This window comes from Amaranthus tricolor, chromosome 3, assembly GCF_026212465.1.
Source record: "Amaranthus tricolor cultivar Red isolate AtriRed21 chromosome 3, ASM2621246v1, whole genome shotgun sequence".
Classification (NCBI taxonomy): Eukaryota; Viridiplantae; Streptophyta; class Magnoliopsida; order Caryophyllales; family Amaranthaceae; genus Amaranthus; species Amaranthus tricolor.
Genome location: NC_080049.1, coordinates 7,777,580 through 7,801,396, shown reverse-complemented (window position 1 = coordinate 7,801,396; position 23,817 = coordinate 7,777,580). Strand labels below are relative to the sequence as shown.

Here is a 23,817-nt window from a genome sequence, read left to right as displayed (position 1 = left end):
TCATCGTTTCCAAACATGGCATTAACTTATTTCAAAAAATTTTTTAAACAATATGCCTAATGTAGTATCTTTGGTTGGAAAAGAATTTTTGTAAATTATATTGGTGATATTTTTTGCATGTTGTGCTTATTGCAGTAAATAAAAATTTGTTTATTAGATTAGTAATTTTTGAAAAGATATCAATAGAAATCATAAAAATTGGTGTAATCTATATATATCTTTACTAGTTTGAATCTCGTGCCAAAGCACGAATGATATTTGACGTGTGAGAATATTTAAACGGATCATTTTATCCTTCTATTATCTTCTGCATGTAATATAGTATTATAATAATTACAATTTAATCTTTTGAATACATACTTCTATGTGCATTTTTGTATATAATATAATATCTTAACTTTTTAGGCTTATGCGTGCTTTTGTGTATTCTTGATGACATAAGGCAAGATATGTAACATTCGGGAATTTAAATAAATAAAATAATATTGGGCTTTAAACCAATTAGGAAGCCTACCATTAATCAAGTAAGTAAGTTTTATAATAATAATAATAATAATAATAATAATAATATATAAGAAAATAATAATAATAAAAATTAAAATACCCAAACCCCCTTCGAACCCAGTAACCCCAATACCCCAATACCCCAATACCCCAATATTTCTTCTTCCTCCTTTCACTCATTTTGATTACCCAGTAAACCCAAACCCCCTTTCCTTCTCCCTTGTTTTAAAGCTTTAAACCCGACATTCCCTTCTTCCTCATTCTCACCGGCATAATCGAAGACAACGCGCGTTACTCCTCAATCCTCTTCTTCCTTTGATCTTCGAAGGATTTGGGCTGCGAAAAATCAGTTGATTTTCCTCTCTTTCGTGATTTTTCAAGGTAAATGATCAATTATTCTACATTCTTGGTTGTTTGTATAAATTATGGCTAATTGATCTTTCTTTCTCACTCACCTCTGAATTCGAACCATAAGGAGTGTTGTAGCAGCCGAAATCTTCCTCCCTTTGCCTCTGAACTCTGCCGAAATGGGGAGGAAGTGAGTGAGGTTTGGTCCTGTTGTTTAAGCATCAAGATCAAGTTGAAAAACCAAATTTCGAAATCTGTTTTTTTTCCATTTACTTGCTGCTGTCCACAGAGGTATATCCTCTTTGATTTTCGATTACTAATCTTTATTATTTTATTCTCATTCATATAAGGTTATTTTCTTGGTATGATTCTCTATTAGCATATTCTTAATATCATGTGTTAAACCCTAAATTTTAATGAATCTTGAAATTTATATATGAGTCTTGTTGATTGAGATTAGTAGCTGGATATGTGATATTGAGTTGTTGAATTAATGTTAGAAATTAGGAGTTTATGGCAAGTAATGATAATGGCCAATAATCGAATAAATTGATGGTCTTAGATGAAATACTAGATACTTGTGAACTTGAGGATTGTAGAGAGAATACTTATTCATGTGTCTATAATATGTAAAATTGGAAAACCTAGGATATAATGGAAAGATGATGATTGTTGGAATGAATTCGTAGAATCTTGATAGTTTATACGTAGTCGTGAAGATTGGGATTTGAATATTGTTATTAATAAATATGGGTCAAAGTGGTGATAGGAATCTAATTGTGGAATTCTAATTGTAGTAAGAGCTAATTCTAACAACTAAATTTGAGTAGCTTAGTGATCTTGGATGTGTGGTAGTCTTTTCGAATACTTTAATGGACTAAAATGGTTATATTTGTTAGTTAGATGTATAAAGAAGATAATGAGTATTGAGAATCCTCTAGGAGAATGTGAACAACCTTACATTCTTTTAATTACTTAGAAATGACCTCATGGCATGAGTTGTTGGAATATTAAGAATCAAGTCTTAGTTAATGTGCGGTGACTAGGAGGAGATGCAATGAGTTAAATAAATCTAGATTGTAGTGTCGAACGCTTTGTTGTGATGTTATATTTGTTATGCTCCAGGAGACAACGTCATCGAGGAACCTTTCTAGTGATCGCGGAGAAACGGACTTAGCTCTTGGACGCATCTTTGGTGAGTAGTAACAGTCCCTTAAAGGGTCTGGCCAGACTACTGTTTTGAAAATGTTTTCTTTATCAAATTGTTTTTATTGATGTTGAATTGGTTATGAATGATTATGTTGATATTGATATGGTCAATGGATCAGGCTCACGAGCTGGTCATTGACGGAGTAGAGGGAAAACCTCCCTTACTCCCTATTTTGAGGTGAATTGTCATTCAATATTGACTAGCCTCACCCGAGAGTGACATAGCCTTAGAGTTATGGATGTTCCTCTCAACTAAACTCCCTTTGCGCACATAGATCTAGGGGTCTGATGTTGCTTTTAAACCTATGTTTTGAAATATTGTGTTTTGTTGTTTTGGATTGTTACTTCTCATTCTGTTTCAACTGAATCCCTGTTGTTTCCATCTTTTAGATTGATTATAGATCGATAGCAGCCGGGAACGAAGTGATATAAGAGGTGATGAGAGAGCGCTAGCAGATCTCTTTGATTGAGGATTTGATTGCTTGCGTGAGTTAGATTAGTTGGCTGTAGAATTGTGTAATAGAATTGACTCTGTAGTTTTGTTTTGAGTACCCATACACTTTGATGTTTTGTTGGTTTGGATTTTGTATAGCTGTTGAGATTGAGGCTAGCTGTCACAGATGAGAATTTAGATATTTGTAATCCGATTTTATAGCGCATTATGTTGAATTTGACTTCATTTTTTTGGGTTTATGAATACATGACAACTTCTCTTACTTGGTTTAAAAGTAAGTCGAGTTATTATAAGATATTTCATAAATAATATTTTATTATTATTAATAGATGTAGTAGTGTAGGAAAATTTAGTTAATTGAGTAATTAAATGAAACTTATGTATGACGATTGGGAATTCTAACACCTTTAATGATATTAATTATTTAATATGATATTATATATAGCGTGATAGAATTCAACAATTTTTTTTATATGGAAAAACCCTTTTTTTTTTATTTGATGACTTAATGAAATAATTTATAGATTATAAGTTTGTTTTATAAATTCTCTTTCAAAATAATAGATACTATATATATGTTTGTGATTTCTTATGGAGCACTAAGAGGAAAATAAGAGATTTTGTGAAGAATAATGAAATTAATATTGTTGTAATAATGAAAAATAAGAGATACTATATAAAAGTGGGGCAATCTCAGATGGATTTGAAAGGATGTAAACCAAATATGAATTTTCTCATATTAGTAATGCATAGCCAATAGACATGGGCATTATGTGGGATGGTGCCACCACGAGTGTAATAGCCGTGACATGCACGGATTGTATATACTTGAACTAGGAATGTAAATGTGGCGGGGTGGGGCGGGGCGGGTATTGGAATTACCATCCTTATCTCCATCTCCATCTGTTAATGCAATCCTCATCCCTATTCCCATCCTCGTGGCGGGTATAATTTTTTTCCCCGTCCCCGTCCCGATGGGTTTGTATCTAAAACCATCCCCGCCCCACCACCCATCTAGATATCCATCCCCATGTAATACCCATTTTCCCCGCCACACCACCCATCAAATCCCCGCTTAATACCCATCTGTGCCACATATTTATATTCAATCATTTTATAAAACTAATAACATTATTACATAAATATCAATAACTAGTTAAAATACCAATCGACTCATCATTAACAACTTTGAACTCTTTTAACTATTTTTATGAAGACAAATGCGAGTCCGGACGAAGAAGATATCGCATTTACAAAACGGGAAAGAAAACGAAAACTAGCAAAAGACTTAAAAATATTTTGAGGCGGGTATCTTGAGGCGGGGCGGGGCGGGGCGGCTATCACCTAAAATCCATCCCCATCCCAATCCCCGCGGTGGATATGAATTTTATACCCTTACCCGCCCCATGACCCATCAAATCGGGACCCATCCCCTCCCCGATGGGGCGGGGATGGGGCGAGTCTCCTATTAGACCCGCCCCGCCTGCATCCCTAACTTGAACCTTTAAAGAATTTTTTATAAATTATAGTTAGATAATATATATCACACCACATAGTTTAAATATTTATAAGACTGCAACATATTTAATATTAGAATTCTTTATTTTTCATACTTAACATAGGTTTATGTCTAATACTCTTATAGTCTTATATGAATGAAGAAAATATTAAAAATTATCTAATATTTTTATGATTTTTCAATAATAATATCACTTGTTGATTAACTATGAATAATATGAATAATCTGAATATTGGATGATATCTTCTCATATTAAGCTTGGATACCAAATGACCTACTACCAAATAATGAAACATAAGTAAAAAAAATTTTAAAAATGTAAACATATACGACTTTATCAATTTATATTACCATAATATAGTCCAAGAAAAAAATTAAGTATTAAATACATTGATGGGTAGCCCGATAAAGCGAAACATGTATTGATATTACAACTTTATAACCAATATATATATATATGTGAGATTAAATAAAAATTAATTTTTACTTAATCCTAAATTCTCCAATGTTATAAGTATATAGCTATCTCTCCTAACATATTCAACCGCCAAAAGTCGCATTTATAAATGTAGCTCATATTTTCGACCATATAATTTATTTTTTTTAATTTTGACTTTAATTGTCAAATGACTTCATGTTTGATCATTAATATCTTAATACTTATCATAATCTTAGTGATATGTTATCAAGTTTTGAATCGGGTCAAGAGTATTTGGAAAAAGGTTAGAATATCTTCTATATTGTTTGAATGCAAATCAAACATTTTTCAAATTCAAAAAAATTATTTGGGAACGATGTCTGATTGATTTTACTGTATTTATATTACAATTGTGAGAATTATTATTTGAAAAGTCTTTTTTCAATATAGGTAATCATAATTATTATTTGAATATGAATTTATTTGATTTCAAAAAGAAAAAGTACTTTAGCTTTTAAGAGAAGTTTTTTTTTTCAAATTGTCATTAATTAATTAATATAAAGACTCTAATTAAGATCTTTTGAAATTATTTTTAAGCAAGCCACATAGCAACATTTAAAAGCTCTTCAACTTTAATTCTCTAACTTCCATGTGGTAAGCTGGTTGTTGAATTAGAGTATTATTTTATTATATTTTATGATATAATATGGTGATTATATGATATGATAATAATTTCAAAAAGCAAAAGTACTTTAGCTTGTAAGGGAAGTTTTATTTTCAAATTGTCATTAATTAATTAATATAAAAGATCTAATTCACATCTTTTGAAATTATTTTTAAGCAAGCCATATAGCAATATTTAAAAGTTCTTCAACTTTAATTCTGTAACTTTTATATGGCAAGCTGGTTGTTAAATTAGAGTATTACTTCCTCCGTTCCATAATACCCGCTACATTTTCTATTTTTGGCAATTTCATATTACTTGATACATATCCGTTTTTAGTAATAAAACAATCATTTAAAGTTCTACTTACCCCTATTTTTATCCTACTCTATACTCTATACTTTATAATAAAATACTATACTATACTCTATAAAGTAACCTAACAACCTATTTTTCTTTTTTCTTTTTCAATTAAAAATAATTAAATACTATACTCTATTAAGTAAACAATCAGCTACAGTGTAGATCAATCACTTTTCTTAATTCCCGTGTCCATGCAAATGTAGCAACAATATCAGAACGGAGAAAGTATTTGATATGGTGATATGATTCCCATGACACAGCACGAGCACGCCGACTTTGCAGGCAATAATGTGACAGTGCATTATCATCCTTTTTAAAAACTTTTTCCCCGGAATATGTTAGAAAATGGTAAGTATGTCATGGTGTGTATGTGGGTGGTACGCACAACATGTGATGTCTCTTTTTTCAGCATAATTTAAGCATGGAACTCCATGTGGTGATTGAGGCTTGTGTCGTGTCAAGTCACGAGTAGGTTGTGCTTGTGTCGCCAAACGTATCGACTCGACCCTTGCATCATGTGAATTATTATTTAACCGCGTTTCAGCTTAAAAACGTTGAGTCTTAATGGTTCATCAAATATAATTGTTGAGAATCTCACCGATTCTAGTCGTACTAAAAATCCTGACGACTTCTTCCTTGTTTTGGGTTGTTTGTGTTAGAGTATATAACATATCCTGGGGCCTCAATTATCAGCTTAAGCTTTTGGTTGAGTTGGTTTCTTGACATGGTATCAGAGTCAACATGAGAGGTCACGGGTTCGAATCTCAACCACCCCTCATTTATATAACATATCCTGGGGCATCAACCATCAGCTTAAGCTTTTGGTTGAGTTGGTTCCTTGACAGTTTGGTACTTGGCTTTTGGCTTTTTGGTTGGTCAAACAATTAATAAAATTATTTGGTAAATGACTTTCAATGGATCGGGCTTGCGAGCTGGTCATTGACGGAGTTGAGGAACATTGTTCCCTACTCCCTGTTTTTGAGGCTATTTGTCATTCAGATATTGACTAGCTTCACCCGAGAGTGACATAGCCTTAGAGCTATGGGGCACCTTTCAAACTAGACTCCTTGTGCATATAGATTTAGAAAATTGACGTTACTTTTAAACCTATGATTTGAATTATTGTGTTTTGTTGTTTTGGATTGTACTTCTCATTCAGTTTAACCTGACCCCTTATTGTTTCCATCTTTTAGACTGTCTACAGATCGAAATCGATCGGGAACGATGGGTTAGCATTGATGATTAGAATTACATGGATGTTAAATTGAGCTAAGCACGTGAGAATTTGTAGTTTTGTATTAGGTTTTGGTAAATGTATATTAGACTAGAATGTATTGGTTATATTGGACTTTGATATTAACTTTTATGATTACATTGTATTAGTAGATGTTTGGTTTGAGAATTATCTGAATTAGCTATGTTTTAGAACTGGTGACCCCATTGCTCAAGTTTTGGAATTGAGATTTAAGTTTCTTGGAAAATAAACCCCGTGGTGACTCTGTTTACTCAGTTAACATTAAGTCGGGTTGTTACAACTAGCTCTTTTGAATTGTGAGTCTTGGTAATGCTAGGTTGTGGTAGAAGTCTTAAGGTTAGCTGGTTTAACTTGGTTTCTTATGTTACACATTATGATTGTATAGTCGGGAATGTAGTTAGTTAAGACTTTGAGATTTAGTTTAACTTCGAGGACGAAATGTTACAACTATTTTCACCATTTAGTATCTACTATTAAACGGCCGTTTGTATTTATGTGAAGTTGCACATGATGTTATCTACCAGAGGTGAACAATCACTTTGTTAGTGTTGTCACTAATAAGGATAAGATGGCATATATTTGACCCTCAAACCCTATCTTAGGTGGGAGCCACTTAATAATATTGGATAATAGAATGCAATTGTAATAACATAGAATTTCAAACAAGAAACTTTGTTCTCAAAGTCATCACACAAGTAGAGCATGATATAACTAAACTAAAGTGAAATATACCTTTTCAATGACTCGTGAGACTTTAATTTAAGACTTAAAATAAGACTTTAAAGACTTAACATGTGGGGATCATAAAAAATATAAAAATGTTAAAATGAAATTTAGTGGAAAATATGTGGGGACTATAAGCAATATTAAAATATTAAAATGAGGATTAGTAAGGTTATTTTTGTCCAAAATTTGTAATATAAATGAGAAGAATCCTTATGGAAACAACAAATGGAACATCTTAAAATGAAAAGTGGAAATTTCTTAAGGACGGAAGGAGTAGTAGATAAACAATATTTAACTTGATCTATTAAGTTATAAAAAGAAATACTTTTAAAGTTTTATTAGTCATTTTAAACTTAAAAATCAATAAATATATGAATTTTGTCATATAGATAAATTAATTTTAATTTATATTTAATGTTAACGTAATCTAGATCATAAGAAATCAATTTATGATTGAGACCATTCTTGTAGGATTGGATCGTCGGATCGTAAAATCGTCTTATGCATCCTATAATCTAAATTCTAGATCTTATCAGGATCATACAATCCTGTCGATCGTAGAACCGTGAAATCATAAATCGAGATCGGAATTCCAACAACCATGGTCTCAAGTAACCCTATAGTGCGCTCTAATAATACCGTGTACCAAATAGATGGTTAGTGCTCTAAAACCTTTTTATAGGCTAGATCATTGCTTAAACATAGGGCATATAGTTGCAAAAACCAAACTCCCCACTCACACAAAGAGTGATACCAGAATATAGACTGAAAGACAGCATTTTCAAAACTACCCTAACATTGCATATCTACTTAGTTAAAGGCTATAAAACCAGCAACTCACACAAGGCCCATTTCAACCTTCAAAACATATCAAGTGTAGCACCAAATTCAATGGCTACTAAACCATTACACACCCTTTCCTTGTGTGCATCTCTTCTACTCTCACTATGTATACACATTTCCTTAGCTCACAGGGTGTTGCTCACTTCGGTTGCCCAACGTAATGGCCCGAACCAAGACGCATGTTGTTCCATTGACGGTAACTGTGGACCTTGCAATGGCGGAAATGGCAACTGTTGTAGTACATCTTGGGATTTCTGTTACACTTGTGCCGCTCCCCCTGCAAATAACATGGATTTCAACGAACGGGACATAACTCAAGGTAATGAACCGGGGTTTTCACAAGATATGCTCGGTGAAAGGGAACGGAGAAAAATGGAAGAACATTGCCCACCTCATGATGGAGAACCGCCTGCCAAAATAGTTGGTGATCTTAACGATGATTGAGTTCGTAAAAATGATGTTGCAGAATAAATAAAAACTCACTTAATTGTGGAAAATGCATATGTAACTTACTAAGCAACCAGTGTATGATCAAATAACAGTCTAAAATAAACGAACCGATATAAGGAACTCTGTATTTACAAATAACTTACAGTTAATTTTTGTTTGACAAATTCTCGAATATCATCTGAACGTCGATTGTATATTTCTGTCCATCAGTGGGCATTTATGAAATGTCATCTCTGTGTTACAATACTACGGAATCGCCTATAACACCTATCAACTTATTTGTCGTATAAACTCTGTAACAAAACCTATAATCGGAAAGATTTTCTACAAATTCCAAACTATATAATATCCTACAATTCTGACATAGAACGTAAACGATCAGTCTTTTCGCGTTGGCATGGAAAAACACCGTTTGAGTTCATCGGTCAATGGTTCAGTTTGTAATCGTAGGGATCTGGAGGCAGCTGGTTGAAGGAGTGGAGTGGCAACACGGCTTGAATTTTCGTTAGCAACTGGGGGACTTGCAACCACTGTGAAAGGTGACTGTAGTTCGATTTCACAGTGTGTAGCATCCCCAGCCTCAGGGATGTTGACCAGCTGATTGTCGTCATCGTCATCTAGTGATGCAATAGTGCTTGTGTCTGTATGTATGGTTGAATCATCACCAAATATACCGAGCCTCTTCTTTCTCTTGGCAGCGGACTTCTTCCATCCGTGAATTGTTTCCCTTATCCTTTGAGGAATTAAGGCTGCCTTGTAATTGGTTCCCATCTGGTAAAATGAGCCAAAAGCAAATACAAAGTAAAAACAAAAAGCTGAGAATCCTAAGGCAGCTTAGGCTGAGGGCTTCCGGAGTTGTAGGGATTTTCTAGTCTACCCCAAGTAAAAAAAAAGCCAATATTTGGTAGGTTTTTCTGGAGTTGGAGTAGTAAGGAATGTCAAACCACCATGAAGTTAGATGTTGTGATATTTTAAAAAGAGAATAAACAACCGAAACATGGTGTTTGGTAAAAGCTTTTAGGCTTGACTTTTGACTTTTGACTTGGACAAAAAAGCCAAAAGAAATTTGGCGACTTTTAAGTCAAAATAAAAAGGCTAATTTCATTGGCTTTTCTAATTGGCTTTTGGCTTGTTGGCTCACTTACCTTTAATAGATAGCCAGGAACCAATGTCTAATTTTACCAAACATCTCCTTAATGTTGGCTTATCCAGCTAGCTTAAAAGCCAACAAAAACGCCAACACTTAAATTACAACTAGTCAAACAAGTCAACTAAAAAAGTAACTATTTGTTGAGCACCCCCAAGATAATAATGAAGTAGGTAGATTTCTAGACTATTCAAAACTATTAAGTTACAAGCTGTTTTGTGGAAACCCGAAAAACTTGATCAGCAGAAAATCAAACATACTGCATTTTAGAAGTTTGCAGGTTACGATAATATGAGCTCTAAAAGTGAATTGTAGATTTCAAGGTCTAAAGAAAGTGAATTTTCTTCTTTCCATTTAAATTAGCGACTTTCCTGTAACAAATATTCTCCTTTTTACCTGAGTAACCAGGGCATACAGAGGTAAGGTGCTATAGCTGCAGAGAAACTGCCCGGCAAACCTGTAACATGGTAGCTGTTCAATACCAAAAATAAAAACCGACAAATTAAATAACATAAATGGCGAAATAAAGAATTAGCATACCCCAGTATAAGCCTCAAGTATACCAGAAGATGGTTTTTGATGAAGCAAGAATCATAGCCAAACTGCCACTGTAAAATGGAAAATGCAATATTACGACCAAGCACCAAAAACATGAAGAAAAATAAGATGGACCAAAATGACCTTCCTCTTCATTTTGTCAACTATACCCAAGATAAAAATTTGGAGATGTCGTCGGGATTGCGGCACCTCCCAATATCACGACTCGTTTTTGCAGATATTGCAATGTGAATTGTTAACTCGAAAAACATCAATTTTCATTCAAGTTCGTTTACAACATATATTAAAATAAGCTTATGATAGACCTTTTCGAACCTAATACGTATTTGAAAAGATTAGAATAGCAAAAATGTTAAAACAACGACTTAACGATTGTTACTCCATAATTTTATATCACATGTTGCGTAACGATGTTTTGCGGAACGGTAAGCTCAAAATCCGTTATGAAGCGGTCATTATGTAACAGAACGACCTCTTTTTCCTTCCATGGCTACAACACGTATTCTACATTAAGACACAATGTGAAAAGGCATGCTTAAATAGAACTGACCACAAAGTGACCATAGAGTAAAAATGCAGTAACGGACGGTGATGCGGTAAAAGGAGTGATGTGGTTATCGTAACGCCTAAATATCGGTCGAAACCTTAAGATATTCCTTGATACGGCCCAAAAGACTTTTTTTTAACACCTTTACAATGCGGGAAATATCGGTTCGTTGGTTTTGAAAACCTTTACAACGCGGCCGAAACGATACGATGTCGCCTTGTTTTTACACGATACCACAAACAGCTATTACCAGAAGTTCAATATCATTGTTGAAAAAGCCATAGTCGTTCACTCCAAATAAGTAATAGATAGAGAAAGGAAGTACCCAGAACCAGAAAAACGAAGCAAGCTCAAAGGAATTCTGCAATTAGCAAGGCAGAATAATATAAGATGGTCTGCAGCAAAGCGTAAAACTGCCTCATACAAGGTAAATTGTAGTCGTATAAAACTTGCTACCTGGAAAAGGATGAAATGAATTAACGATAGCAACAGTTCTGGCTTTTTAAACCAGAAGAGATCATCACGAGGCTTTAATTTTGTTCCTGTAAAGAATCCAGATAGTCCAGCACTCTCTAGCGTCAAGGTTGCAATAACATGTTGTAGTTTAGCACCCACCAAAAGTACAAGCTGCACTACCAACACAAATATTAGATATACACGAAAATAAGCCAAGGAAGCAAATAAAAACTATGCATTAAGAAGGTTAAGTTATTTCTCTCTTGAAGAAATGGTTTGATTAAAATCACAAAGAAAATTAAACTTTTTGGCCCGCTCATTGTTACCATGGGCCCTTATCCAACTCGAACCATATTTACTTAAGCCCGACCCGACCCTTATCCGGCCCATTGTACACATCTAGTTGTTACAAAGCAATAAAAGATCATTTTTCCATGCTAAAAGATGTTAAAGTAAACAAGGGTTGCATATGTTCTTCATGGAAAAAGAACATCAACTCATCAAGGATCGTATTACTGGCAGCACGTAATAAATCTGGATTCAAGCCATGTCAACTGTGACGCAGACTTTGTCCATCACATATTCACATTTATAACTCTTCACCGGACATAGAAATATCAAATAGAAAACCTTAAGTGCGTGGATGAAATTAAACTCACTGCTATTGGTAAGATAGCTATCCAGAAGTATAGATTTGATCCTGTAAATAAAAAAGAATAGCAACACAGTCTATCAAAAATGCAAGAAAAATTAAAGGGAAATTCCATGTGGTGAGCCTCAGTTTTTGGCTTTTCCACAATTTTTTTTAAATCTGCGTGGTAACTTGGAGCTTCTAAGTTGTCCATGTGGTAGACATAATGTAAAGTTTTTGGTTAAAATAAGTATTTATTCCGACTGGATTTCGAAATATGTGGTCAATTAGAGTGATCATGACGTTTATTTTTTTGAAAAAAGTGTCATTACGTTGGATAAAAATAGCGTAGAGTAAACAAAATTAACTTCTCTTTTGTCTAACACGTGGAAATGTTAGAAGGTCAAGGTCACCATGTGGATTAAAAAAAACGTTTGTCTACCACGTGGAAGAGCCGAAAGTTCAAGGTTAGCACATAAAATTTCCCAAAATTAAAACCAAGACATTGAAAGGCTTTGTCGCATCAAAGTGATGGCAAATGAATTCATTTAAGTCAAGAGGTCTAAAAAGTCAAATACTGATAATATCAGATTGCCCCTAGGTGTATTTTGCTTATGAAGAATTTTAATCAATACCAAAAGAGGAACAAATCATGCCCAGAATTTTGTTTTTGTATTCGGAGACAAACATTCACGAATCATCACAATAAAGAGCATTCACTTTCAAGGACTCAAAAGTCTTCACCTTTGATGTTAAACAGCATGAATGCTACCACAAATCCCCAGAGTGGACCGCTGCAAAAGATTAAACAGTAATTTTAGAATATGGGTATGTTATGGGTTTACAGCATGGTATAAAATGAATGCAATGGAAAGGGGGCATTGATGTAGAAGTTGAACTGGTGACACATTCTCTCTATATCAGTCAGCAATATGACTAACCCGCTATATTCTGACTCGGGTAGTATTAGACTAGAGTACATGTAAGATGTATTGCAAAATAATTGTGATATTGATGCTACACAAGCACCACCAGAAAACAATAATGAAGACTTCAACATGGACTATCTCAAACTATTTAATCACAAACTTTAATGCTTGATCCATAACTTGAACCACAACCTTGTACTTTCTTCGACGAACTATGAATACCGAGAAGAAATTTGTGGCCGAGAAGAAATTTGTGGACAAAATGTCCACTGTCCACAGAAACTACATACAAGCCCACGGCACAAAACGCAATCATTTAGTGTGAATACCCCCAAAGTGCTTGGGTCAGAAGACCTGAACTACGCTCAGAGATACAAAGTAATCACTAACTACTTAGCACTTTGTAAATTATTAAAAGTTGCGTTCAAGAAATGAAAAAGAGGTTCAGACAATGTATTCTAAGATTTCACAAGATTCTCTAAATAATTCTAATTGTTTTGAGAGTTTTTTTTTTTTTTTTTTCTGATTTTCAGAATTTGATAAGAGTTTGAATGGATATAATCAAGTATCATTTCATTCTCACTCATAGCTCAAATGAGAGCATCTGAAATAAGGAAAGAATTGCACGAAGAGAAGAGATGCAGGGCAATGCAAACCGAAAAGTCGTCAAAGCCCAATTGTTGATTACACCACATCTTCTAGAATGGCCAACCACTCCTTGTTCTGGTTAACGGTGACCCATCAGTCATCTTATTGACTCGTCGGTACCTCTGGCTCATTATGAAACATTACAAAGAATAGCCGACAACTTGCCAACCTTGGTACCGTCAACTCATTGGTACTTCTATTAAAAAATGACAGTTCTTGCATTAACTTGCCAACAACTCAGTGCTTAAACGGCAATGAGTAGGTACCTTTTCTATCTTACTTCTAGTCTATTTATGACTTAATTTTCTTGGAGTTTTTCACAAATACTCCAAAATTCAACGCATGTCCAGCTTGACATTTTGTGCAAAGTTCTCAAAATGGCTGATTATATAGTGTCAAAGTGTCACTCGCCAATTGTCATGTCAAAGAGTCAAATATCTGATAGATTTTCTTAAGGTGAAATGAAAACAAATCAATACAATATGCAAATCCAAAGAACAAAACAAATATGCATGTTGAACTGAATGAAAGTTGTTCAACCTCAGTCCTCTAGCTTACCTCACGCCAACAATTCTTTGAAACTCTTCTTCCATAGATCGTACCATATAGCTATGAAAATCATATCTCCTGGTAAGATTATGATTCTGTCAAGCATAACAAAAGTAATTGAGTTAACAGTTCTGTAAAACTTAACTATCATTCTGGAAAAAGCAGAAAACTATTTTGCTGAAGTTCTCCGAAATTTTTAGAAACACAATAATATTGGCCTTTTACATAAAATCCCAATTCGTGTAGTGGTCTTCAAGGAGAGGCACTCAGGCACATGGGGATTAGTTATTAAATACGAGAGATCAATATAAAATGTTGATCAACTGCAAGAACACTCCTTAACCAGGTTAGAAAAAAAGGCACTATCTGAGATGCTTAAACATAAAAAGGATATATTTCACTAACTGTAAGCTTTCATTTAAACACTGAAATATACATCTATAAGCAAGTGCATGCAAAACTTCTAAAAGATAGCTAAAGTCAAATACAATTATATCTAAGTAGACTAGATATAGGGTGAAGTTTTCTTGTCAATTCTCAAAAAGGATAAGTGTACGAAGTTAAGATGTTGTATTTATTTTTTCACCACATTACAAATATCATGTATGTACTCATCCTAGATAGTGTACTTGGTGCATCAGCTTTTGGGTTGATATGTCAGTCCTTCAGACAAAAGGTAAAAACTAGGTTGGTTAGCTCAGAGATGGAGACATCAAATAAAGGTCAACTGAAAATGATTTTACATCGCCTCAAACACCCATTTTCCTACTTATATATTCTCTGTGAATATATAATGTTAGTACCATGTCCAGTGGGTCAAATAACAGTAAAATTACCGAGTTTTTAGTAAAGGAATTCAAGTACCATGATAAAGCCCTTACGAAGTGTAAGATAATCAGCACGAACCACTGAATGTCCAAACTGCCTGAAGAAACACGTCTGGAATACAATTTACAAAATCCGGTTCAGATTGACATAACAACCAATATTAATAAAACTGACAGTCCAAGCTATTAACTAAACCTTCTCTATGATGGTCTAATAGAAAGGGTACAACAACAAAATTTCACTTCCATCTAAAAATAATATCAGAAGAATACAATGGCCAAAAATATTTTAATCCTTCGAACATCAATAGTAATGAAGTATGTCTAAAAGAGAAAGCATTGTCCATACCTAAACATATTAACATCTTAAATCATGCCAAGAACATATTTTAAAAGAGATGGAAAGTTTATTTAAAGATGTAGCAAAGGTGTGCACTTTAAAACCCAAAAAAAGGAGTCAAATCTATGGATTATATGTTCAGATAAGCTTAAACAAGTTCTGAGAATGTACAAAATATAATAAACAAAGAATGTATTGAACTCAGGCATATTGAAAATGTTTTAAATAGAGAAAAGCAATGACTATTGTGATTTATTTTCTTAAACAAGTTCTGAAAATTCTGACAATGTATTGTTAGAGTATATAGCATATTCTGGGGCCTCAACCATCAACTTAAGCTTTTAGTTGAGTTGGTTCCTTGCCATAGTATCAGAGTCAGCATGACAAAAGATCACAGGTTCAAATCTCAACCACCCCTTAAATTCAAGTGGAATATTTCGCACCAAGTATGAGGAGGGCTTGTGCTGCATTCACACTTCTAGCCCAAAAGGCTATCATGTGAGGTGCGTGTTAGAGTATATAACACATTCTGGTCTAGGGCCTCAATCATTAGCTTAAGCTATTGATTGAGTTGGTTCCTTGACATATATAAAGAGTTTTAGGGCCGCACTAAGCACACGAACAAACGAGCCAAGATAAGAAACAAGTAAAAAATTAGCAGGGCGCACTGAGCCTGACATGTTTGTAATTCATCAATAAAGCAAACAATTTAAATAGGAATCTAAACTGCTCGAGCAAAGTAGTCAAAAAATCTGATGTTTGTAAGCTTACCAGCCAAACCCAAAAATTGCTCCTTGTCAAACAATTTGATGCCTGTGATTTGGCAAAGCTTGATTGCCTTCGCATAACCAACTCCCTTGTGATCTCTGTTAAAATATAAGTTGACTGTTATGTCATCTCTTTAGCAAGCTCAGCCATAGAAGAGGATCCAACACCATACGGATTGCATTGCATTCCATATATAGCATAGGCATAAGATAAATTTAGAATGTTATTCACTGGTTTTTAATGATGTAGTAGTACAAATGGGAAAGAGACATTACTGGAAGCCATGTCATGACTATTAGAAAGTGGATTTTCATAGTAATTTGGACTGTGAAAGTCAAAATTATCAGAAATTATCTTATTCAAGGAAGAACAGGACAAATATTTTGACAAAATTTTCAGTATTAAATAGAGAAACCACACGCATCTTGCAACAAAAGCTAGAAACTTGTTTTCTGATAGTCTTGATAATGCTTTTGCAGCTTTTGTCACAGATATACCTTTCCAGTACAAGTGAGAACACATAGAAATGTTTGAACTCCCTCGACCTTATCTTGTAAAATCTATATGAACTGTTCACAAGAGAATCTAATAAAGCAGAAAAATAGCTATCTTGAAAATCCAATCCGCGTAAGTAGCCACATTCCCTAGCATAGTGTAAAAACAAGGTCGCATCCCACGTTGTAAAGGTTTTAAGAACACAAACCGATATTTCTTGCATAGTAAAGGTGTAAAAAAAACCACGTTTTGGGCCGTATCAAGGAACATCTTATGATTTCGACCGACATTTAGGCGTCACGATAACTGCATCACCGTACCGTTACTGCGAACGCAACCGCGACCATTACCGCATTTTTACACTATTCTCCCTAGTCCCAAGCTCTCTCCCAGACCACCTTAACTGCACGCATCTCAGAAGCAAACAAACTTTTATTTCAGCAACTAATCTGCATAGAGTACACGCTTCTTCATCTCTTTCTTGAAAAATTGAGAATAAATAAACGGCAGCACTTTATGTGAACAGCACGTCCTTCCAAAGTTCACTTAAAATGGTGTTAGATTTTAGCAAAACAATTTGGTCAGAATATTGTCAGAGGTGATGCATACAGCCTGCATTCTGTGTATAATTTACCCACACAACACATTCATGTTTATTTCAAGTTTTCTCAATGCCATGTGCATTAGACAGTTATTAATTCTTGTCAAAAGCAACAATATGACCGATATTCCAGCAACAAAACTAGACAACTTGCCTGTGAGTACATCATGGCGATCCATATGAGCTTGGTCCTCCCATTTTCGCCAACTATGTATCTGACAATCAATAAGAGCAGCCAACATAGACGATAAGTCAATATCAAATGGAGAGAGTAACAACGGTTTAGAGGGAGAGGGGTATTAGGCATTGGAAGCAATTAAAATCCGTCAGAAGATCAGACATGTCTCAGCAGCCCAGCAGCCTCCGAATGCAATAAATAACAGTTGATCATGAATGAGACAAATATCTAGTGCTTCCCGGGACAAATATACTCTATTTAATTCCAAAAAACGTACGCCACAAATGCTAACCTTTACGATTGCAAGCAACATTGTCAAGCAGCTATATGTTACATGTGTCACAGCCATGATGAAAATAAATCGGTGCAACTGCTCAAGGCCTTCATATGACACAAATGGTTCTTTACCCTATACAAAGACACAGCCAAAAACAGTAATTAAAAGAGAAAATTGGTGGCAAGACGTATCAAAAAAGGTTGGTGAGCGAATAAATTGGATCATTAACTTCTCGTATGATATATGTATATATATAAGAAAACACATGCCTCTGGACATTTATTTTGATGAAGGAGACTCATCAACCTCCTGAAGGTGCGAGGAGTAGATGAAAAAAGTTTACGTTCTTTAGATGTATTCTCTTCAGTAGCCTCATGGACTTCAGATTCCGAACACGGAGAAAATACTCCGCCAAAGAACTTCGAAGGGATGCAAATGTTCGATATTGTACTTGAGGTAGCCGTTAGTAGAAGAGATATAAAGCCTAGAAGCATCAACTCTGCATTACCAAAATGGGAGCAAATGGCTCTGAGATAACGCCAAAATTACTCGACTAAGGTCAAAAAATTTGATAGCACCATCTTTTCGGCATTCATCACTTCAATTACATGAACCTAATGCCTACCTTCTTTCATTTTCTCTACGGTTTGAAGCAGAGGCTTTCTACGCGTTTTATCCAGCCACTGAGATATAACAACAAAACAGGAGAAAATTGCATCAGCCTATCCTCTTTCAAGCAATTCATCTATTATCAAAACTATGGAAATTCATCAGTCTCATTTTCGAGCAATTCTAGCTTAAAGAAGGCAAACCAATACCCTTATCACGGAAAGGTTGCGATCGAAGGGAGCCCCTCAAATAGAGAATACTTCTACAATATAATTAACATAAAACTACATAAAAAAAAAATAAAAACAAAAAAAAATTAAAATTAAAAAAAAACTCACATTACTGAGCCAATGAATGGATCTTTCAACCAGCAAAGAAACTGCAACAAAGAATGTTAACACAGAAGCCACAGACCATGTAGGAGTTAAAGCCAACGACCGCATTTCCTCAGTCTTTTCTGCCATTTGTACAGCTTATTGAATCCTTAATTGAAGCTAAAATCCTACAAAAATGGCTTTTATATAAAGTACTCAAGTCAATTTCAGATCCCTATCACCACAAGAGTATGAGTATGGTAGGGAAACAGATTATTCTGCAAGACCCATAACACAAACACCTGGGCCATTCCTCTTAAAGCAAACCACTTTTTTTATCTACATTACAATCAGTTTCACTCAACTGTTCATTCATGAATGAAAGAACTGGACAGTGTCATGCAAGTTAAAGCCTCTGGGTCAGGGTTCTTAATAAAGTTAAAAGGGAAGATTCCAAAAAAATGATTTGTAAGTAAGTAAAAAGTTGGTGTAAACTCCTGAAAAGATGGATTTTATAATTTAACTAAAAATTTAAAAACAAAAAACCTTTTAAAACCCATCAACATCCAGAAAAAAGATAACCCAGAAATCTCTTTTCCTACTCTTAACTCAAGTGGAATAAAAATTCCCAGAAACCCACTTTTTTGTCTCCAAAAAGTGGGATTTTTACACATAGAAAAGCCCTTTAATACCTATTAACAACCAGAAAAAATATAACCCAGAAACACCCAATTGGAGCAACACCCAAAAAACCCACTTTTTCTCTCCAAATATTTCAAATTCCAGCTCTTTTCTTCTTTTTTTCAATATTGGGGCAATGAATCAATAACCCATATGCATGAATTTCTTTTTGATTTGCTCAATGTTGGGGAAATGAATCATACTATCATTTAGAGAAATTTTTAGTAGAGTCTTGGAAACTATAAGGAAAATAAGGAATAAAAAAACAACCAGTGAATCAAAATTTGTGATTATGCATAGATTAGATTTAGTTGACCGCACACTCATTAAGAATTTTTCAGAATATTTAAAATCTCTCTCCTCGTTGGGATCAACAGGAAAGTACCCACCCCAGGAGAGATCTCCAGACAGTTTTTTTTTTTCAAAAGTACATAATAATTACAAGTTGATTGCTTGATTAGAGTAGAAATATCAGTTTATGAGAAAATTTAGATCATTTTGTTGGGTAATAAATAATATAATTAATGAATGGGTCGATGATTTGTGTATAATTAGTTAGGATATTAGGGGATGCTGGCAATGACAAAATTCCAGAACTTTGTCACATGCAGTTGGAAGCTGTTTTTGCCATTAAATTATGATGCACTAATTATTATATGTGCGTGATATTAGGAAGTTAATTAATAAATATACCTCTTGTTCGAAAAATTAATACATTTTATTTGGAAATTGACTTGCATAAAGAGTAAAGTAAAACTCAAAAAAAAAAAAAAATGCTTACATGGAGAGTAGCAGTTTATAGGGATTAGGGAATCAGGATACATGTAGATGTGGGTGGTACCCGCGGGCTGGCCCGCTTGGACTGTGGGCTTCGTGGTTAATTGGTGAAAAATTATTTCCTACAAAAAGCATTTTCGCGTTCGAATATGTGGTAAGTAATCGTCTAATGTTATTAATAAAGAATTATTTAAAAAAAACTTAACAATTGTCCGTTGTTGGGAATAATTTAAAAGATTAAAAAAGCAAATCCGCTCTAGGGTAATTCATGATTTTATTATCATCATCAACAACTCAATATTTCGCTCAGAATCTAGGTGGGGAAAAGTGACGGACAATCCATACCCGTACCCCTAAAAGGTGAGAGCCCTGCTGGCAAACAATGGTTTAATTTTATCTGTTCAAGGGCTATCATAAAAATATTCGGCTTAATTTAAGAAGGTTAAAAATTGTTACTAAAAGTGATTTGTCAGTAACTTGACATCTAGTGGAGCTTTTCTCGGCCTTTTTTTTGTACCTTTCATATCATTCATACTCATAGACTTCTATTCTTGGGCTCATAAACTGTATTGGATGCAAGACATTGATCTTTCTTCAAAAAACGATGTAAACAACTTTAGCAAAAGGATCGATAAAATTTAGCAAAGTCGATATCCAAATATGTAACTTCCCATAGGTTCGCAATAACAATTGGAGTGCCAAGCATCATATAGGATTAAAAAGTTACCGAAATACAACTTCTAGTAACCATCCTTATCCTTCAAATGGAACATTCTCTTGAATTGCCCTTGAATTGAAATAAAACCATGAATTTCCAGTTTTTACTTACAATGGACGATTTCATGATTTTTTTAATCTCTTAAATTGTCCATTGTTAATAACATCGGGTAATTGCTGAGCTCATTTTAAACGGTCCATTGTTACACTAATAGTGGGGAAATCCTTACCATAGATTCGAATACGAAGATTCTTATTTTGGAAAAAAAAAATATGCTTTTTTTTTAATTTTTTATTAAATAAAGTTTAATTTTTTATTAAATAAAGTTTAATTTTTTAAAATTTTCTTAAATGGTCGGCCTTGCATCGAGTCATATGAAAATTTAAAATTTTCCATGGAAAACACATCATGGCATGTATTAGGTCAATGTGTGCTATGGAAGCCTGTGTGTTGATCGATTTCATGCCTAATTCTAGATTTTTGGTTATTCTAAGGTTAAGTGGATTCTAGTCATTTTCGGTTAAGTTAATTTTAATCAATTTAACCCTATGGCAAAACTTTGTTAAGAATGGTTAGAAGGTCCTCTATTGAATTTTTGTTTAAAAATAAAATATCTTTCCTTTATTATTGTACATTATTTTACCTGAAAAAAATCTTATATACAAAAAGAAATTGTTGTATGAATACAAAAATGGAAGAAGTAAAGGAATATGGAGTGAGTAGAATAAAAATCCATTAGTTTTCATTACACCCTTTAAAATGAATACGTATAGGTATAATTTAGCGTATTTGTATATGAAAAAATAATACCAATATAGTTGCATAGTATTAGGTCAATAGGTGAAGATTTTGATTGTGATGGCACACCCACTTATACACCACTTAAATCACCATAAATCCAATCATCTCAAATTCACATTTATACGTCTGTTAGTCTATATATGCCAAATATATTACAAACTATATCTCAAATCCAATCATGGAGTACAAGGAAAGTTGGTAGAGAAAGAAAGAAGTTATCTAGAACTCGAAGATAGAAAGAGTGTTTTATCAAAAAAGGAATAGAGAAAATGTATAAACATTTTATATACAAACTAAAATCCTTTGCATATATTGTAAACATGTTTTAAAATAAAGCATTATTTACGAGTTTGATTTTCACTTAGTCTTATTTTTTCTACACGTACCATACGATAAAAAAAAATGTATTATTTTTATATATACTCTTTATTAAGAGAATATGTAAAAATAATATATTGAATCAAGGGAATTGATATTATACGTTTCAAGGTTCCTAGTACTACATCTTGGATGTTATCTCGTATCATTGAGAGTAGGAGGTGGTTAATCTGAATGAGCTTAACAAATGGGTTGTGAATGGAAATTATAGTGTGAGGTGTGCTTATATTGATAGGTTTTCTAATAGGCCTAAGCCTTCTTGGCGTGCTTTGAATAAGGCTTCTCCTAGAAGTGTCATTTGTCTGTGGCAGATTCTGCAGAATAGGTTGCCTACTAAAGATCGACTTATCAAATGGGGGATCAATTGTGATGCAAGTTGTGTCCTTTTCCTTCAGGATGTGGAGGTTAGAAACTATCTTTTTCATGGTTGTAGTTTCATACTTTCATTCAAGAGGTGTACAAGTATGTTTCTCATCATATTTTTTTCCCTTGGTCTTTTTTGTTTGAGAATGCAGTGGAGTTGATGAGTAAGTTGTGTAAACGCAAGTATTCTAGAGCTTGTGTCATTGTGATGGTTTGGACAAAGTTGCTTTACCAGATTTGGTTTCAAAGAAATGTTAAAATTTTTGGACGGAAGGATTTACTGCCTTGTCAAGTTGCTAACAATGTCTTTTTTTTGTTACTTCTAGACTTAGGAATGATAGGAAAGCTAGCCTTATTGTATAGTGTGGCTAGATAATTTTTTTGTTGTTCTGTGTTGCTTTATTTGTTGGGTAGTTGTTGTTTGGTTGGTTTTGTTGTCGCTTTCCTTTCGTGTTTTAGAGTGTTTTCTTTTTTCTTTTATAGCCTAGGTTGTAAAAGAGTTTTTTAGAGTTAAAATATTCCTCTTAATTGCCAAAAAAAATAATAATATATTGACTACTATAGTTTTAATTTGTTACTAAAAGTAAATATATATTATCCTTATTCCTTATAATTTAAGCATAATAATTATATTCATCATTGGTAAGCGGATATTATACAATATATTAAAAGAACCGGAAAATGACAAATGTCAATTTCTCAAAGTATTGCCAAATGGATCAATTTAATAGATTTAAGATTGATTATGTGTTATTTTATTTTCCTAAATTAATTTAAAGCTAAATAAAGTAAATTATTTAATATTATTTTTTACATTGATTCTTATATACTTTCTCTAAAAAATTAGACACAAAAAAAGGGAGTTCAGATGATAAATATAGTACAATGCATTTGATATATGTGATCAAACGTAATATACAAAATGTATTCAACTAGAAAATGACACATGATACAATGTATTCGATATTGAGTATTTACATATATATTGATTAATTATGTATGTTCATTCATATGTATTTATCAATTATGTTATCATTGTATATTTTATCCTGCTAATAATAAATAAATACAATATAATTAAAAATAAATATTTATAATTTATAATGTAAGTTATATAAACCGTGAAACTAACACAATCCGTGCAATGCACGTGTACCTAAACTTGTTGACTAAAGAAAAATGGCATGGCATTTAATCTTGAGCAATATCTCCACCATTAAAGTATATTTGCCTATTATTTGTTTATAGTTAAATTAATTAAATTAGAGAATATAATATACTGCATAATATATTGCTGCTAATATTTAAAATTTTGGGGTAATTTTATATATAATTGTCAAAATTGAGTATTTTTACTGCATAATATCTCTGCCTTTATTTTTTTAACATCATATGTTTATATATGTTGATGTTAAAAAAAATCGAGTATTGCACATGTTTCTACACTACTATTGAATAATTATTACAATTTA

At 33.4% G+C, this 23,817-nt stretch overlaps 2 protein-coding genes and 1 long non-coding RNA gene across 4 annotated transcripts; 2 read left to right on the top strand and 1 right to left on the bottom strand.

Annotated features, from left to right (window-relative positions):
- The first annotated feature begins 632 nt into the window (after nt 1-632).
- Nucleotides 633-2,777, top strand: LOC130807336 (uncharacterized). Of its 2 annotated transcripts, XR_009040571.1 has the most exons (4): nt 633-885; nt 980-1,143; nt 1,978-2,047; nt 2,452-2,777. It is a non-coding gene; the product is annotated as an uncharacterized LOC130807336 (long non-coding RNA). The 2 variants fall into 2 exon arrangements; XR_009040570.1 differs by having other exon boundaries at nt 633-1,143.
- Nucleotides 2,778-8,121: 5,344 nt separating this feature from the next.
- Nucleotides 8,122-20,068, bottom strand: LOC130807335 (MLO-like protein 14). The gene is made up of 16 exons (XM_057672517.1): nt 18,652-20,068; nt 18,330-18,387; nt 17,974-18,203; nt 17,720-17,836; nt 17,404-17,464; nt 16,157-16,251; nt 15,083-15,157; nt 14,228-14,313; nt 12,837-12,886; nt 12,121-12,161; nt 11,462-11,632; nt 11,331-11,366; nt 10,441-10,508; nt 10,297-10,357; nt 8,897-9,524; nt 8,122-8,712 (listed from the first exon to the last, which is right to left on the bottom strand). The coding sequence occupies exons 1-15, from the start codon at nt 18,775-18,777 to the stop codon at nt 9,132-9,134; spliced, it is 1,668 nt and encodes a 555-aa protein (XP_057528500.1). The 5' UTR covers nt 18,778-20,068; the 3' UTR covers nt 8,122-8,712; nt 8,897-9,131.
- Nucleotides 20,069-21,494: 1,426 nt separating this feature from the next.
- Nucleotides 21,495-22,721, top strand: LOC130808297 (uncharacterized). Its single transcript, XM_057673776.1, has 3 exons — nt 21,495-21,518; nt 22,141-22,444; nt 22,498-22,721. The coding sequence occupies exons 1-3, from the start codon at nt 21,495-21,497 to the stop codon at nt 22,719-22,721; spliced, it is 552 nt and encodes a 183-aa protein (XP_057529759.1).
- Nucleotides 22,722-23,817: the final 1,096 nt, after the last annotated feature.

What these genes read in the sequence shown, in the direction of transcription:
- LOC130807335 (XM_057672517.1), bottom strand. Translation starts at nt 18,777, where the DNA reads ATGGCAGAAAAGACTGAGGAAATGCGGTCGTTGGCTTTAACTCCTACA. An exon ending in TGTTGCTTGCAATCGTAAAG is followed by an intron (nt 17,465 to 17,719) that starts GTTAGCATTTGT and finishes ATTGATTGTCAG; the next exon opens with ATACATAGTTGGCGAAAATG. An exon ending in CATGCTGTTTAACATCAAAG is followed by an intron (nt 12,162 to 12,836) that starts GTGAAGACTTTT and finishes TTTTATTTACAG; the next exon opens with GATCAAATCTATACTTCTGG.
- LOC130808297 (XM_057673776.1), top strand. Translation starts at nt 21,495, where the DNA reads ATGGAAGAAGTAAAGGAATATGGA. An exon ending in AAGAAGTAAAGGAATATGGA is followed by an intron (nt 21,519 to 22,140) that starts GTGAGTAGAATA and finishes CATTGAGAGTAG; the next exon opens with GAGGTGGTTAATCTGAATGA. An exon ending in TTCATTCAAGAGGTGTACAA is followed by an intron (nt 22,445 to 22,497) that starts GTATGTTTCTCA and finishes TTGAGAATGCAG; the next exon opens with TGGAGTTGATGAGTAAGTTG.